Here is a 13,754-nt window from a genome sequence, read left to right on the forward strand (position 1 = left end):
CTGTAGTGATGGGGGAGGGGCCATCGCCATATTGATTCCTCATATGGAATGAGGAAACTGAGGCACTGAATGAGGAAACTGAGGCTCAGAGATGTAAAGGCCCTTGCCCAAGGTCACACAGCTACCAAGTAGCAAAGCCAGGATTGGAACTTGGGCAGCAGCACTCTCTCTTCTTTAAGCTGCTCTCCCAAGGGGAGGGGGCTTTCCCAGCTCCCCCAAACCCCTGCTGTCTGAGTCCCAATGGCACTCTAGTTCTCTTCTGGTTCCAGCTGTTTCCGTCTGCCTACCCCTAAACTGGAAACTCGTTGAGGGCTGCTCTTGTGCCTGCCCCATTTTGGGGCCCCCATCACCCCATGTTCCTCAGCCCGCTGGGGGTACCCAGGTGGTACTGGCGCACCATTTCTTGTGCCCTGCTTGTGGGCCTGTGCTTACGCTGACCACTTCAGTTGCCCTGTTTTATTTAAAAGGCACCATAGTCCTGGGAAGTGGAAATGTTTATTGGCTCCATTTTACAGATGAGGAAACTGAGGCCCAGAGGGGTGAAATGACTTTCTCAAGGTCACACAGCTAGTAGTGGCAGAGCTGGGTAAGGGGCCATGGGGGGGTAGGCATGACCCTGAGCCCTTGGAGGGGGTGCTCTGCAGGTGCAGAGGAGCTGGGAGGAGGGAGGGGCCCGAGCTGGGCGGGATGGTACCTCAGGCTGGAGAAGACTTTGAAGTGCTGGGGAGCTCTCAACTGGCAACGATGGGAAGGGCTTCTCAGGGGGCTCACAGCTTGAGTAAAGGTGTGGCCAGAGGAGAGTTCTGGAAACTTTGATCCTGCCTCTTTCACTCGTCCTTTGCCAGCCCCTTCCTTTCCTTCTTCCTGTCTTCCAGGATGGGCTGGGGGTTGCCAGGAGGGCCAGAAGTGATGGAGACCTGTCCATGGGAAGCCCATGAGGGGCAGTGAGGTGCCCCAATTGGAAGGTGGGGGTGGATCGGGAGCCCTTCCTCATATCACAGTATTCAGCTGCTCCTCTGCCTTAGAAGTCGGGTGATGGTGGAGTTGGGGGGAGCTGGCATTAGAGGAAGAGGAGGGGTAATAGGGTCAGGGAAGGGGCAGGGGAGTATCCTTGTCCTGCTTCCCTTAGTGGAAGGTAGGCTACCCAAGCGTGAGGTTTCATACCTCACCCCGGGACCACCCTGCATGTCCTTCTACCATTATTGCTTAAGCTCTGTTATTGTAAGCCCCCTGCACCCACCGCGCACCCTGCAGGAGTGAGGGACTCTCTGAGTCTAGCCTGTGGCTGGGCTGGGAGTCGGGGAGGGAGAGCTTAAGGCTGAGCCTGTTGGGGCTGGGCCAGGGCTGGCTGGGCTGGAGTCCTCACAGTAGCTGCCTGGAGACCCTGCTCCCTGGATCTCCATGCCACGTGGTCCTGGACCTAGAGCTCTGGGTGCTGTGTGGCCTTGGGTCGGAGGAAGCCCATCCGGGGGGTGACCGCCCTAAGCCTCTGTCCCGGTCCTCTAGGAGCCAGAGCCCCTCTGGTCTGACTTTGGGGTGCTTCCCAAACTGCCGTTTGCTTCCACCCAGATTATTCCAGCAGCTTCTCCAGCAAGCACTGACCTCTGCCCCCTTTCCCTGGGCTCTTCGGTTCTACTCCCCACCATGGGGTGAGGGACCCCTTCCTGCCCTCCTCACACGATCTGCCTGGGCCTCACCCTGCTCCCTCCCCAAGGACCAAGCAGGGGTCCAGGCCTCAGCGCTCAGAAACTTGACTGTCTGAGCTGTGCCCAGCTGCCCTGGCTCGCCTGCAAGCTCCAAATCGCTTCTCTGGTCAGTCCTAATAGCCCAAATGGGTTAAATAGAACGATGCAAGCTGCCCGAATTCCCCAGGTTCCAAAGCTGCCACCCTCCCAATCCACATACCTGCCTGAATTAGCCACAAGAATTAGGCTCTTAAAAAGAGGATCCTGAGGCTCAGAGAGGTGAGGTCAGTAGCCTGAAGTCACACAGCTAGTGACAGCACTTTGGGTGTAAAATCGTAGTTCGGGGACTTCTGGTCCAGTACTTTCTTCTCTGGCCACATGAGCGAAGGCGAGGGATCAGGCAGGGAATGTGCGATTCCCTTCCTTCCCTTCTTCCTGCCTATCTAATGGGACCCAGACCCCAGGAAAGGTGTGAGATGCAGTAAATGTGCTCAATATGTTAGGTTAACACCACCATCACTTCTGAGCTCAGATCCGAGTCCCCACCAGACCGGACTGATCTGGGAAGCTATGGGGCCCCTCATTGTGAGGGCAGTCCCTGGCGCTCCACAGAGCCAGCTCACAGCCACCTGAGGCAGGTTTGAACCTTCCAGACCATTGGCAGTGGAAGATGGGGCTTGATATTTCTATTTCACAGGTGGGCACACTGAGGCTCAGATGATAATCACAGTAATCCACTTCTTGGCTTGATGCTGACTGATTTACACACTTTGCCTGCAAGGGAGATTTTGTGACTATTATCTCCTTCTTAAAGAGGTGCTGAGAGGGTAAGGAACCTGCCCAAAGTCGCACAGCAAATCCTTATCGGAGACTGGAACTGAGCTGCGTGCTGGTTTTTAAAGCCGTGTTGAGAGTGGGGAGGGGTACCATAGAGATGCAGATTTCATTCTTTTTCTTTTTTTAGCCAAATCAAGATACTATCAGCTCATGCACATTGAGCACCTACTGTGTGCCAGGCATAGTGCTGGGATTTTACATCCTCGGAGGGAGGCCTGAGTTTCCCCATCCTGCAGATGAGGAAATCGAGCTAGGGCCAAGGTCGTGCCTGCAAGTGCTGAGCTGGGCTGGTGCCGGGATGCTCGGACTCTGGCGCTCAGGCTCTTCGAAACCTCTCAAGCCGGGACCAGGCTGAAGCTGGACCTTGGATCCTTAGTGAGCTTTCAGTACACCTCCATCCCTGTCCTTGTGAAATAAAACCCCCCAAATTGGACTGTGAGCCCAAACTCACACATGGGCTGGTGTCGGGGAGCTGGAGGCTCAGCTGGCCCAGTCTGGGTAATGTCAGCAGAGCTGAACCCCTGCTTCGGGGGCTTCTGGGGCCATGCTTGGCCAGCCTCTGGGCACATGCCACTGCCATCCTTCCATTGTGAGTAGGTGGCTGGGGCCTTTCCCAGGGCCAGCCAGCTTGCAAACTCTGCTTTGTCATCTGCCGCATTTCGTAGTCTCTGACCTAGACCTTGACTCAGTCCCCTGCCCCCAGCCCTGCTGCCTCCTCCTCCATCTTCCCCTGGTTTCCCTGAGGGTCTCTAAGTCTGAGGGGTCTGGGGAGGGCACAGGGGTCCAGGGGGCCGGCCAAGACTGGCTGTGGGCACACAGGGACCCTGGTTCTCACCCTTGCTCTGCTGTTCATTCGCTGTGTGTCTTTGGGCAAATCATCGCCCTTCTCTGTGCCTTAGTTTCCCCCTTGGTGAAATGAAGGCTTCGGGCTAGAAGATCTCTGCTAGCTTTGGGGAAGTCTCTACCCCATTCTGTGCCTCATTTTCACCAACTCTACAAAGAAAGTGCTGGGTTATTCCATCCTGGGTGTTGTGTGTCCTTGGGCTGGCCCCTAGACATCTCTGAGCCACCTTTTCTTCATCTAGGGGCTGACGCCTGCCTTTTTTGCAGGGTGGTTTTGAGGGTCAAACAGGACAGACAATGTGGGCGCCCCCATCCATTGTGGGTACACACAGGCTTCTTGCCTTGAGGGGGGCATCGCCACCTTACTCTGGGCCCCTCCGTCTCCTGCCAAGATTCCCATGTGAGCCTGTGCCCCTGCCTAAGTGTGCACGTGTGCAATGATTGTATAGCTGAGTCAGCCCACACAGCGCCAATCTCACTCCATCCAGAAGGGACTCAAACGCTCTGGTCGAGCCTGGGCTCACCTGGCTGACTTTGGGATGCTCACCTGTACTCATCTGTTCTCAGAGAGCTCCCCCAGCTCCACTCTCTCCTGGCCTCAACTTCTCCATCTTCAAAATGGGCTGAAGAGCATAGGAAGGGCAGCTCAGAAGAACCCGGAGCCAGGGATTCAGGTTCAAGTTCAGACTGTGGCTGTGGGCAAGGGCCTTTTTCTCTTTGGATCCCGATCATGGGCAGCAGGGAGCACATCCATTGGCTATGTGTCTTTCCAGGGCTGTGATGAGGTCAAAGGCAGCCTTGGGGTGAGAAGCTCAGCAAGGTATCAAGCTCTATAGCTCCCCATAGGGAAGGATTCCTCCTCATCTGGGAGTTAGGAACCTGGGCCTGGCTGTGTGACCGTGAGCAGAGGCCCTTGCGTCTCTAGCCTCAGTCTTCCCATCTATACAGTGGGAATTGGAGGGGGCTGGGCCCTATTTCCCAGGCAGCCCTTCCCATCGGCTTCCCCTCCCTCCCCATCGACCCTCTCCCTGCCTCCACTGATTGCTTTGGATGCAAGGCCCCTGTGGCTGCCGCCTTCTCCCCCCGCCCCCATCCCCAGCACTGCCTGGCACTCTGCTCTCTCCCTCGCTCTTTCTGCCTCTCTCTCTCTCTCACCACCCCCATCTCTGCCTCTTCTTTCCTGTTGGGCTCTCGCTTTCTCCTCCCTCCTCTGTGTCTCTGGACCCCCGCTCCAGCCAGACCTGGTTCACATTCAGATGGCTGCAAAGGTACTTCTGCCCCTTCCCCGCTCCCCCCCACACCCAGGGGACCCACCCTGCTGGGGGCTTCTCCTGCCCCTTCACCCTGTCCCCGTCACACTCCCTGCCTCATGGGGAAATCAGTGTAGAAGGGCCCTGGGCACTGGGGCTCTGCCACTTCAGCTCCCTCTGACATGACTCGCTGTGTGACTTTGGGCAAGTCCCAGCCCCCTCTGGCCTCAGTTTCCCCATAGCTGGGTAGGCTGCGGGAGGAGGCCTGTAGTTTTCAATCAAGGAGCCTGGTGGGTGTGACCCGTGATCTGTGACAAAGGCAAGCATTGCTCCAGCTGCAGTGGCAGCTCTGCAGAGCTCCTGGATTGTCACCAAGCCCCCAAAGGACCACCCTTTGCCTCCACTCAGGTCTCGCCAGTTCCCAAGCTTGGGCTTCCAAATCTCAGGGCTTGGGGAGGTTTTGAAGGTCTGATTCGCCATCCATCTCAGGCAGGAAGCTTCTCCTGTTACAACTTGCTTGCTCCCCAGAGACAGGGAGCTCCCTCCCTAAATTGCAAGGTGGGCTCTTGGCATCTTGAGACAGCTTGGGGTATCTGCAGGGCAGCCGATCACTTCCCATCTCAGGACTCTGCCCCTGTGAGTTCGGGCCTCGTCGTCTGAGTCAGCTTTGGCCAGGAGGCTTCTGGGATAGGGAGGGGAGGAGTCCCAGGCCAGCTTAGCTTGGCAAGGGGTGAGTGGCCTGATCTCCGTGTTCCCTGCACCTCACTCAGCCTCGCGAGCCCCCAGCACAGCACCTCTGAAGACTGCACGCCCCGGGGCCCATTGCTGATGGTTTCCTTCTCCTTTGCTCCCTCCCTCTCCCCCTGCTCAGAGAGGGAGACTGGTGGCTGGCCCACTCGCTCAGCACAGGACAGACGGGCTACATCCCCAGCAACTATGTGGCGCCCTCTGACTCCATCCAGGCTGAAGAGTGAGTATTGACTCTGGCCTCCTGGTTGCTCACCATCATCACTGCTGGTTCAGAGCTTCTCTCCTGGGCTAGAGTGGGGGCGCTGGCTGTCCCAGCCACATCCCAGGAAGAGGCATGGTGGGTGGGCGGAATCCTGGACCACCAGCACCATCCCCCTCCCTCCCACCCCAGGTGGTACTTTGGCAAGATCACCAGACGGGAGTCAGAGCGGTTACTGCTCAATGCAGAGAACCCAAGAGGGACCTTCCTAGTGCGAGAAAGCGAGACCACGAAAGGTATGAGTGCTTCTACTGGGAACTGAACCTTTTGTGGGTTATTTGAGCTGGGTATTGAGGAATGAATAGGAGTTTGGTATATGGAGTGGGATGGGAAGAATCCTCCAGCTGGAGAAAAAGCCAGGATCAATGGCAGGGAGGTACATTTTCCCTTTTTGACACTGGATATTGTAAACCCCACCTGAAGGTTGTCCAGAGGTTGTGGGGGCTGAGGGGCCTGGGCTTCTAGAATGATGCCTGTATGCTGTTTACTTAGAAGGGCTTTCTCTGGCCACTGAAGCCTTCTCCCTCACCTCTGGGGCTCGGTCTTTTTCCCTGATGCCACCCCAAGCATCTCTTGGGCTCAGGTTAATAGGCCTGTTGGGCAGAAGGAAACTTTTTGAGCCCAAAGCTTTTCTAGGCTCCAGGGCAACAGGGAGGGGCCACCCGGACTGGCCCAGCTGAGCCTTGGCGCCCTTCGGGCCACGCACAGTATGTGGTCTCCTGCGCTGGGCAGCCCTGCCTTAGCCAACCACCGGCTCCTGCCTAAGCCTGGAGTCTTCAGGGAGGGGCGGGGCCTGGACACCACTCCAGTGGGCAGACCCGGAGAGGAGAGGCAGTTAGGCCAGGGACACACAGCTACCTGGAGCTGTTCCTATGAGGCTCCCCACAAACATTTACTGAGCATCTATTGTGTACCCGGCCTTCTTGTATGTGGTCTCACTGCATCTGCCCAGCTGCCTGGGGAGTAGCCTGCTTGTGCAGAGGAGGACACTGAGGCCCAGAGAGGGCAAGTCGCTTGCTTAGGTCACAGCTGGGATGCACATCTGGGCTTCACAGGTCAAAGGTGCATGGAAAGACTCTTGAGTCAGGTGCCCTTTGTCACTTGACTCTGCCCCAGCGGCCACCCAGGGGCTGGGTGCTCAGAGACAGGCTGGACCAGACCTGGCTCCGTCCGTGCCTGCCTTCCGTCCCGTGTCGGGTGGGTGTGCTCAGCGCCGCGGCTGTGGGCTAGCGGGCGTGGTGGTCACGGCCCCCATGCGGCCTGTCCTGCAGGCGCCTACTGCCTCTCGGTGTCTGACTTCGACAATGCCAAGGGCCTCAACGTGAAGCACTATAAGATCCGCAAGCTGGACAGCGGCGGCTTCTACATCACCTCCCGCACCCAGTTCAACAGCCTGCAGCAGCTGGTGGCCTACTACTCCAGTGAGTGCCAGCTGGGCGCAGGGGAGGGGCGGCCCCTGCAGGGGCTGGGGGTGGCGGTCTCCATCCGTACTGCAGACCCTGAGCTGGGGGCTTTGGAGCCAGCCAGGTCCGGGACTCCTGTCACCCTGGGCTTGAAAGCTCCTGTTCCGCACCCCCCTTCTTCCTTTCCCCTTTTCTCCCTCCTCCCATTCCCCTCCTCCTGTGCCCTCCTGCCTGGTTTCTCTCTGCCCACCCCACCCCCTCCCACCCCTCCATCCTATTTCGCCTCCTCCGAAGCTGCCTGATGAGGAGGGGGCTGCCTGGAGAAGTGAGCCGGGAAGGAGGGGGGCATCGACTGGTGTCGTTTGGCCCTGCAGCCTTAGGACCGGTTGGAACCGGTTACCGGGAGACAAGGAGGGGGCGGCTAGATCGATCGCAGCAGAGAAGGGGAGAGCGAGTGGCAGGCGGGGAGCTCACAGGCGCAGGTGGTGGGCGCGGGTTAGGCCGTGTGTGCAAGGCTGTGGCCAGTCCATCTGGATGTCCAGGGCTGCCTGGGTGGACCCCAGTGGTGTCATGGCCTGTGTGCTCCCATGTGGACAGTCCTTTGGGTACCTGAGTGTCTGGCATGTGGCCACAGCCTTTCACGTGTGGCCTTTCCTGAGAGCACCACCTCCTTCTCTGTCAGCTGAGCCTCCTGACCCCCTCAAGGATCTGCCACTGTCCTCCTCCATCCCTTTGGCCACCGCTGTATTTATTCTGAACCCGGTTCCCCCAGATCAAAACACTCCAGGGGTTACCTTGGAATTTTAGGAGAAAGACCCCCATTTGGCCTCAGGTTTTGGGTGGTCTAAACCCAACTGGCCTCCATGCCTTACCTGGGGCCCTCCTTCCCCTACTCACTCCTTGGCAGCCCTCCCCACCCGTCTCGGCCTCCTTTCGGCTCCTTCAACCCACTGGCTTGTTCCTCCCTCAGGGCCTTTGCACGTGCATGAGGCAGTGTGCACTCTGCCCAGAGGGCTGTTCCCTAGTTGACCACTCATCCTCCTGTAGATATAAGCCCAGGTGCCACCTCTTCCAGGAAGCCTCCCAGGATTCCACCCAACCCACCTGCTATTGCATGTACAGCTCTCCTCTGTCACACTCGTGGTCCTGGGAAGTGATATGGGAAAGTTGGGTGCCCCCTGGACTGGGAGCTCCATGAGGGCAGGCTTCCACTGGCTCCCTGGCACCCACCTAAAGTCAGATGAATGAATGAATGACTTGGGGAACAGATGCATGAGGCAGTGTAGGCCCATGTTGGAGGCAGTGCATACACACAGGTATGGACGCCTGGCCTCGAGGGTGTCCTGTGTGGCCCCAAAGCCTGTGTGCATGCAGTGTGTGAGTCTACACACACACACACACCGTGGGACATGGCGACCCTGCACGGATGCCAGGCCTGAACTCCACCGCCCTGTCTCTGTCTTCAGAACACGCTGACGGCCTCTGCCACCGCCTCACCACTGTGTGTCCCACATCTAAGCCGCAGACTCAAGGCCTGGCCAAGGACGCCTGGGAGATCCCCCGGGAGTCACTGCGGCTGGAGGTCAAGCTGGGCCAGGGCTGCTTTGGAGAGGTGTGGATGGGTAAGGCCATGCCCCCGGCGCTCCCGCCTCTGCTTTGTCCCCACTTGAGAACCAGGCAGATGTCTGTCCCATGTGGCTACTCCAGGCCCCACGAATCCTCCAAACTTGCTTCCATAATCTCATCACCTCTGTGAACTGTGGGTCCTACTCTCAACGTGGAACTCCTCCAGTAGTGGGCAGCAGCAAGCTAGGGCCCCAGCAAGCCGTGCCTCCGGCAGCAAAATGTGGTACCCATTTTCCAAGAACTGCTTGGGGGTGGGCATCGTGATTCCCCAGTGATATACCCTGTGGTCTGGGCCGGGTGGCTTCCCTCTGAGCCTTGATCTTCCCACCTGTAAAATGGGGCTGGGGGTAGTAGGACCCCCTGGGGGATTGAGAGAATGCTGGCCCCACATGTGTCCCCATGTTAACTTCAGCTGTTGGGAAGAGAAACCTCAGCTCCTAGATGGAGCTCTGGGAGGTGCAGAGTCTAGAGCGCTCCTGGCCTGTTAATGATCTCCTGTTTTACTCTGGAGAGATGGCCAAACCGTCTTTGAAAACAAATGCCGTGCAGCCGTGACAAAACCCAGGCCCCCTTCTGCTGACTGGTCTCTGCGAATACGGGTTGCAGAGGTCGTGGTGAGGGAGGCCTGGTTGTTGTGAGCCTGCATGTCCAGTGGGGAGATGACCGTGTGCGGTTTTCAAGGTGGTTCCATCTGAGCTCTGGTGTATCACTGCCTCCACTTCCTTCCCTTCAGAGGAAGAGATGATGGAGGAGAGCAGAGGGGCTTCCTGGGAGGCTCATTGCAGGGACAGAGGCCTATAGGCTGGAGGTCAGGCCAGGTCAGGAAAGGGGAGCTGCTGGCTTTGAGCTGGGGAGAGGGGATGGAGATGCAAAGCACAGGCACAAAGAGAGGACCTGATGGGACTTCCCTGGCAGTCCAGTGGCTGCGATTCCATGCTCCCAATGCAGGGGCCCAGGTTCAATCCTTAGTCAGGGAACTAGATCCCACAAGCCACAACTAAGGGTTCACATGCTTCAACAAAGATCCCATGTGCCACAACTAAGATTTAGAGCAGCCAAATGCATAAATCAATATTTAAAAAAGAGAGAATCTGAGCAAAACGGAGACGGCATCAGCCATTCTGGTGGCTGCAAAACTCATTCCTGGCTTGCCTGTGTGGTGAAATCAGTGGAGGAGGCTCTCACTCCTCCTTGGATGATCCAGGCAGACTTACGAAGAGAAAAGCCTGGTACATATCTCCAGAGGGCCTGTGCTGGAGGACCGCAGACATGGGCCTGAGCCCCAACCCGCAGATGGAGGCCCAGAGACGGTGCGGCATGGGCCAAGGCCACTCATCAAAGGAGCCTCAGGCCTGGCTGGGACCAAACTGGGATTAAACACACTGGTTTAAAACATAGCTTTCCCTGAGGCATCACAGTTTGAAAAACCAGATAATAATAAAATGACAGCTGCAGCTGTTAACTGTGTGCTCACAGTGGGCTTAGTAGCCCTAGCAGCCCCATAGATGGATATTATAGCATCCCCATTTTCCAGATGAGAAAATTGAGGTTTAGAGGGGCACTGACTCACCTGTGGTCTCACTGCTGACAGTGGGCAGAGGTGGGAGCCAAACTCCTGCCAGTCTGACCTCTGAGTCTTTGTACTTGGTGTGAGGCCTTAATTACTTCTTGGCGAGTGTGGCTTGAGACAGCTTCTTGTTCTGAGGCCAGCTCTGTCTCACCCCCAGCCCCCACCAGTGCACACACACCATCTGTGGACACCTAGGCCACCTTTCAGTGTGTTACCTAGAAGGAACATGACCACCCCAAGGAGGGCAGTTGAATTGACGAATGTGCTGCTTTTGGGGACATTTTTAATCATAAGCGTCCTAAGAACAGCTTCTGTTTCTTGAGCGTGCCCTGTGAGGAGCATCCTGCCCATTTTGCAGATGGTGACACTGAGGCTCCGAAAGAGGCTGGGCCTTGGCTGGGCTTGTCACCTGGCCTGGGAGGTCAGAGCTGACATTGGTACCCAGACAGGCAGATCCTGCATCCCTGTGAGATGGGGATGGGGGTCCTCCCCTGAGGCAACCTGCACACCTCTCCACACAGGTACCTGGAATGGCACCACCAGGGTTGCCATCAAAACCCTGAAGCCTGGTACGATGTCTCCGGAGGCCTTCCTGCAGGAGGCCCAGGTCATGAAGAAACTGAGGCATGAGAAACTCGTGCAGCTGTACGCCGTGGTGTCTGAAGAGCCCATCTACATTGTCACGGAGTACATGAGCAAGGGTGAGGGAAGCTGGGAGGGCCCTGGTGGGGGTCCTTGCAACAGGGCAGGTGGGACGCGTTTCATTTCCCACCACATCTAGAATGAGTGTGTGCCTTTATTTTTTTAAAGTTTTATTTATTTATTTTTAACACCAAAAACATTTTGTGTTGGGGTATAGTCGATGAGCAGTGTTGTGACAGTTTCAGGTGAAAGGCAAAGAGATTCAGCCATACATATGCATGCATCCCTTCTGCCCCAGGCCTCCCATCCGCCTGGTTCCAGGCCGGCACATAACATTGAGCAGAGTACCCTGTTCTATCCAGTAGGTCTTTGTTGGTTATCCATCTAAAATATAGCAATGTGTACATGTCCTTCCCAAAGTCCCTAACTGTCCCTTTCCCCCAGTGAGTTAGAGTGCATGCCTTTAAAGGTGAAATGCATGAAAAGAATCAGCTTCCCATGTCTGTGGAACCTTAAACCGCAGGTTGCCTTGCTCGGTTCATTTTGTTTTTAGTGATGTCCCACAATGCACCAGTGTCCCCCTGTCTGCTGCTTTTGTAAAGCTGTTTGCCATTTCTAGGGCTGGAAGGAAAATTCCCTGAATCCTCCAAGCTGAGCCACATCTGGGCCAAGTTCCTGGCTTGACTTTTACTTAGTTTTGAAAATAATTATTTTTCAAAATTCCACTTTTGGAGGTATAACTGACATATGATAAAATACACCCATTTTAGGGGACTTCCCTGGTGGTTCAGTGGTTAAGACTTTGCCTTCCAGTGCAGAGGATGTGGGTTCGATCCCGTGTTGGGAAGCTAAAATCCCACATGCCTCATGGCCAAAAAACCAAAGCATAAAACAGAAGCAATATTGTAATAAATTCAATAAAGATTTTAAAAATAGTCCACATTAAAAAAAAAATTTTTGGAAAAAAACCCACCCATTTAAAATGTACGGTTTAGTGAGCTTTAATGAATGGATATGCTGTGTATCTCTTAGCATAGTCGAGATAAACATTTCCATCACCCCAGAAAACACGTTTGTATTCCTTTGCAGATAATACGCTACAGTCCCAAACGCATACAGCCACTGATGTGCTTTCTGTCTTCATAGATTTCTTTCTTCTAGAACTTCATATATGAGATCTTTTACATCCAAGGGTTTTCTGTCTTGTTGTGTATATCAGTAGTTTCTTCCCTTTTTATTGCTTAGTAGTATTCCATTATAGTATGGCTGTGCCATTATAGTACGGCTATACCACAGTTCTGTTCTCCTAGAGGTGAACGTTTGGTTGTTTCCCATCCTGCTTGCCTTTTGAGTGACAAACAGACTTTATTCAGAGATGGGTTTACATAAAATCTGCTGTATGGTTAAAGCAAGACTGGCCTGCCCCGGTGGACAAGATCGGGGAATCACTGCTTCCTGGCTCAGGGAGGACAGAGCAGGAGCTAGAGCTGCTTTCTCTCTGCCCAGGGAGTTTGCTGGACTTTCTCAAGGGGGAGACAGGCAAGTACCTGCGGCTGCCTCAGCTGGTGGACATGGCTGCACAGGTGAGTCAGCCCCTCCCACCTCCTACATCTGGCCTTGAGCTCTCCCACCCACCTGGCTCTGCCACATCTGGCCTCTTGAGTGCCCCCTCCAAGAAACTTGCCTTGATTGCCCCCTCCCTCACTGATCTCATCCTATGTATTACTGGGACCACTTACAGATGCTGTGAGTGTTGGTTCTGGGCAGAAGAAAGAGCCCTTACCTGGGCATCAGGAGTCACTGACTTGCTATGGGACCTCAGACCTCAGTTTTCTTCTCTGTCAAGTATCAATACACTCATCAAATGTGTATTAGTACTTGCTTGTTGTAGGCAGTGCTCAACAGCCACTTTTTAATGCTTATCACAATCAGAGGAGGTAGGATGGCTATTATTCCATTTGACAGATGAGAAAACTGAGGCTCAGAAAGGGGACTTGGGACAACTGCCAGGATCTGGTACTCATCTGTGTCTCTGGGAGCATCTGGGGTCTCTTTTTCATGGTCACCCCACTTCCCTGGTTGCATCTTGTCTTGTGCCTCCCCTTTGCCCTATGCTCTCTCCTTAGGCCAGGCACTGGTTCCACTTTTTGTGCCAACAGGGTTTACTGTAAACTGGTTTCATTGCCTGAAAAACTGGGAAGGGCAGGGCATTTGGTTGGCTATCCACTCCTGGGGATGACCCCATTCCTGGGCATGTGCCCTGTGATCTGGGAAGGGCACAGGGTGGCCTCTGAATCAGGCTCCCCGGTTCTGCCTGCAGATTGCCTCAGGCATGGCTTATGTGGAACGGATGAACTATGTCCACCGAGACCTCCGGGCTGCCAACATCCTGGTTGGAGAGAGCCTCGTGTGCAAAGTGGCTGACTTCGGGCTGGCTCGACTCATTGAAGACAACGAATACACAGCCCGGCAAGGTGGGCAGGGTCCCAGCAGATGCTATGTGGCCGTTAGGAGTCACACCCCTTCTCTGAGCCTGTTTTTTCCTCTGTCAAGTGGGGACCAGAATGTTGCCCGACAGAGAGGTAATGATGTTCTGAGTTCCCCCGACCGTTCTTGTTCCTACAGGTGCCAAATTCCCCATCAAGTGGACGGCTCCGGAAGCTGCCCTCTATGGCCGGTTCACCATCAAATCAGATGTGTGGTCCTTTGGGATCCTGCTGACGGAGCTCACGACAAAGGGACGGGTGCCCTACCCTGGTAAGAGAACTCCCCGCCGCCCATCTTTAGTCCTTCTGCCCCTGCCCTGGTGATGCCCCTGCTCAGGAGATCTTGGGCACGTAAAAGCCCCTCCTGGGCTTCAGTTTCCCCATCTGTGTAACAAAGAGGTGA

General features: G+C 55.5%; 1 protein-coding gene across 1 annotated transcript in view; it reads left to right on the forward strand.

The window, feature by feature from the left end:
• SRC (SRC proto-oncogene, non-receptor tyrosine kinase) overlaps window positions 1-13,754 on the forward strand; it is a 36,325-nt gene that overhangs the window by 22,192 nt on the left and 379 nt on the right. Inside the window, exons 6-13 of the mRNA XM_052650543.1 lie at window positions 5,487-5,585; window positions 5,757-5,860; window positions 6,896-7,045; window positions 8,494-8,649; window positions 10,745-10,924; window positions 12,372-12,448; window positions 13,186-13,339; window positions 13,491-13,622. Of these exons, the coding sequence (XP_052506503.1) occupies window positions 5,487-5,585; window positions 5,757-5,860; window positions 6,896-7,045; window positions 8,494-8,649; window positions 10,745-10,924; window positions 12,372-12,448; window positions 13,186-13,339; window positions 13,491-13,622 (1,052 nt within the window). The remainder of the gene's footprint in view (window positions 1-5,486; window positions 5,586-5,756; window positions 5,861-6,895; window positions 7,046-8,493; window positions 8,650-10,744; window positions 10,925-12,371; window positions 12,449-13,185; window positions 13,340-13,490; window positions 13,623-13,754) is intronic.

Source organism: Budorcas taxicolor, chromosome 13, assembly GCF_023091745.1.
Source record: "Budorcas taxicolor isolate Tak-1 chromosome 13, Takin1.1, whole genome shotgun sequence".
NCBI classification, from domain to species: domain Eukaryota; kingdom Metazoa; phylum Chordata; class Mammalia; order Artiodactyla; family Bovidae; genus Budorcas; species Budorcas taxicolor.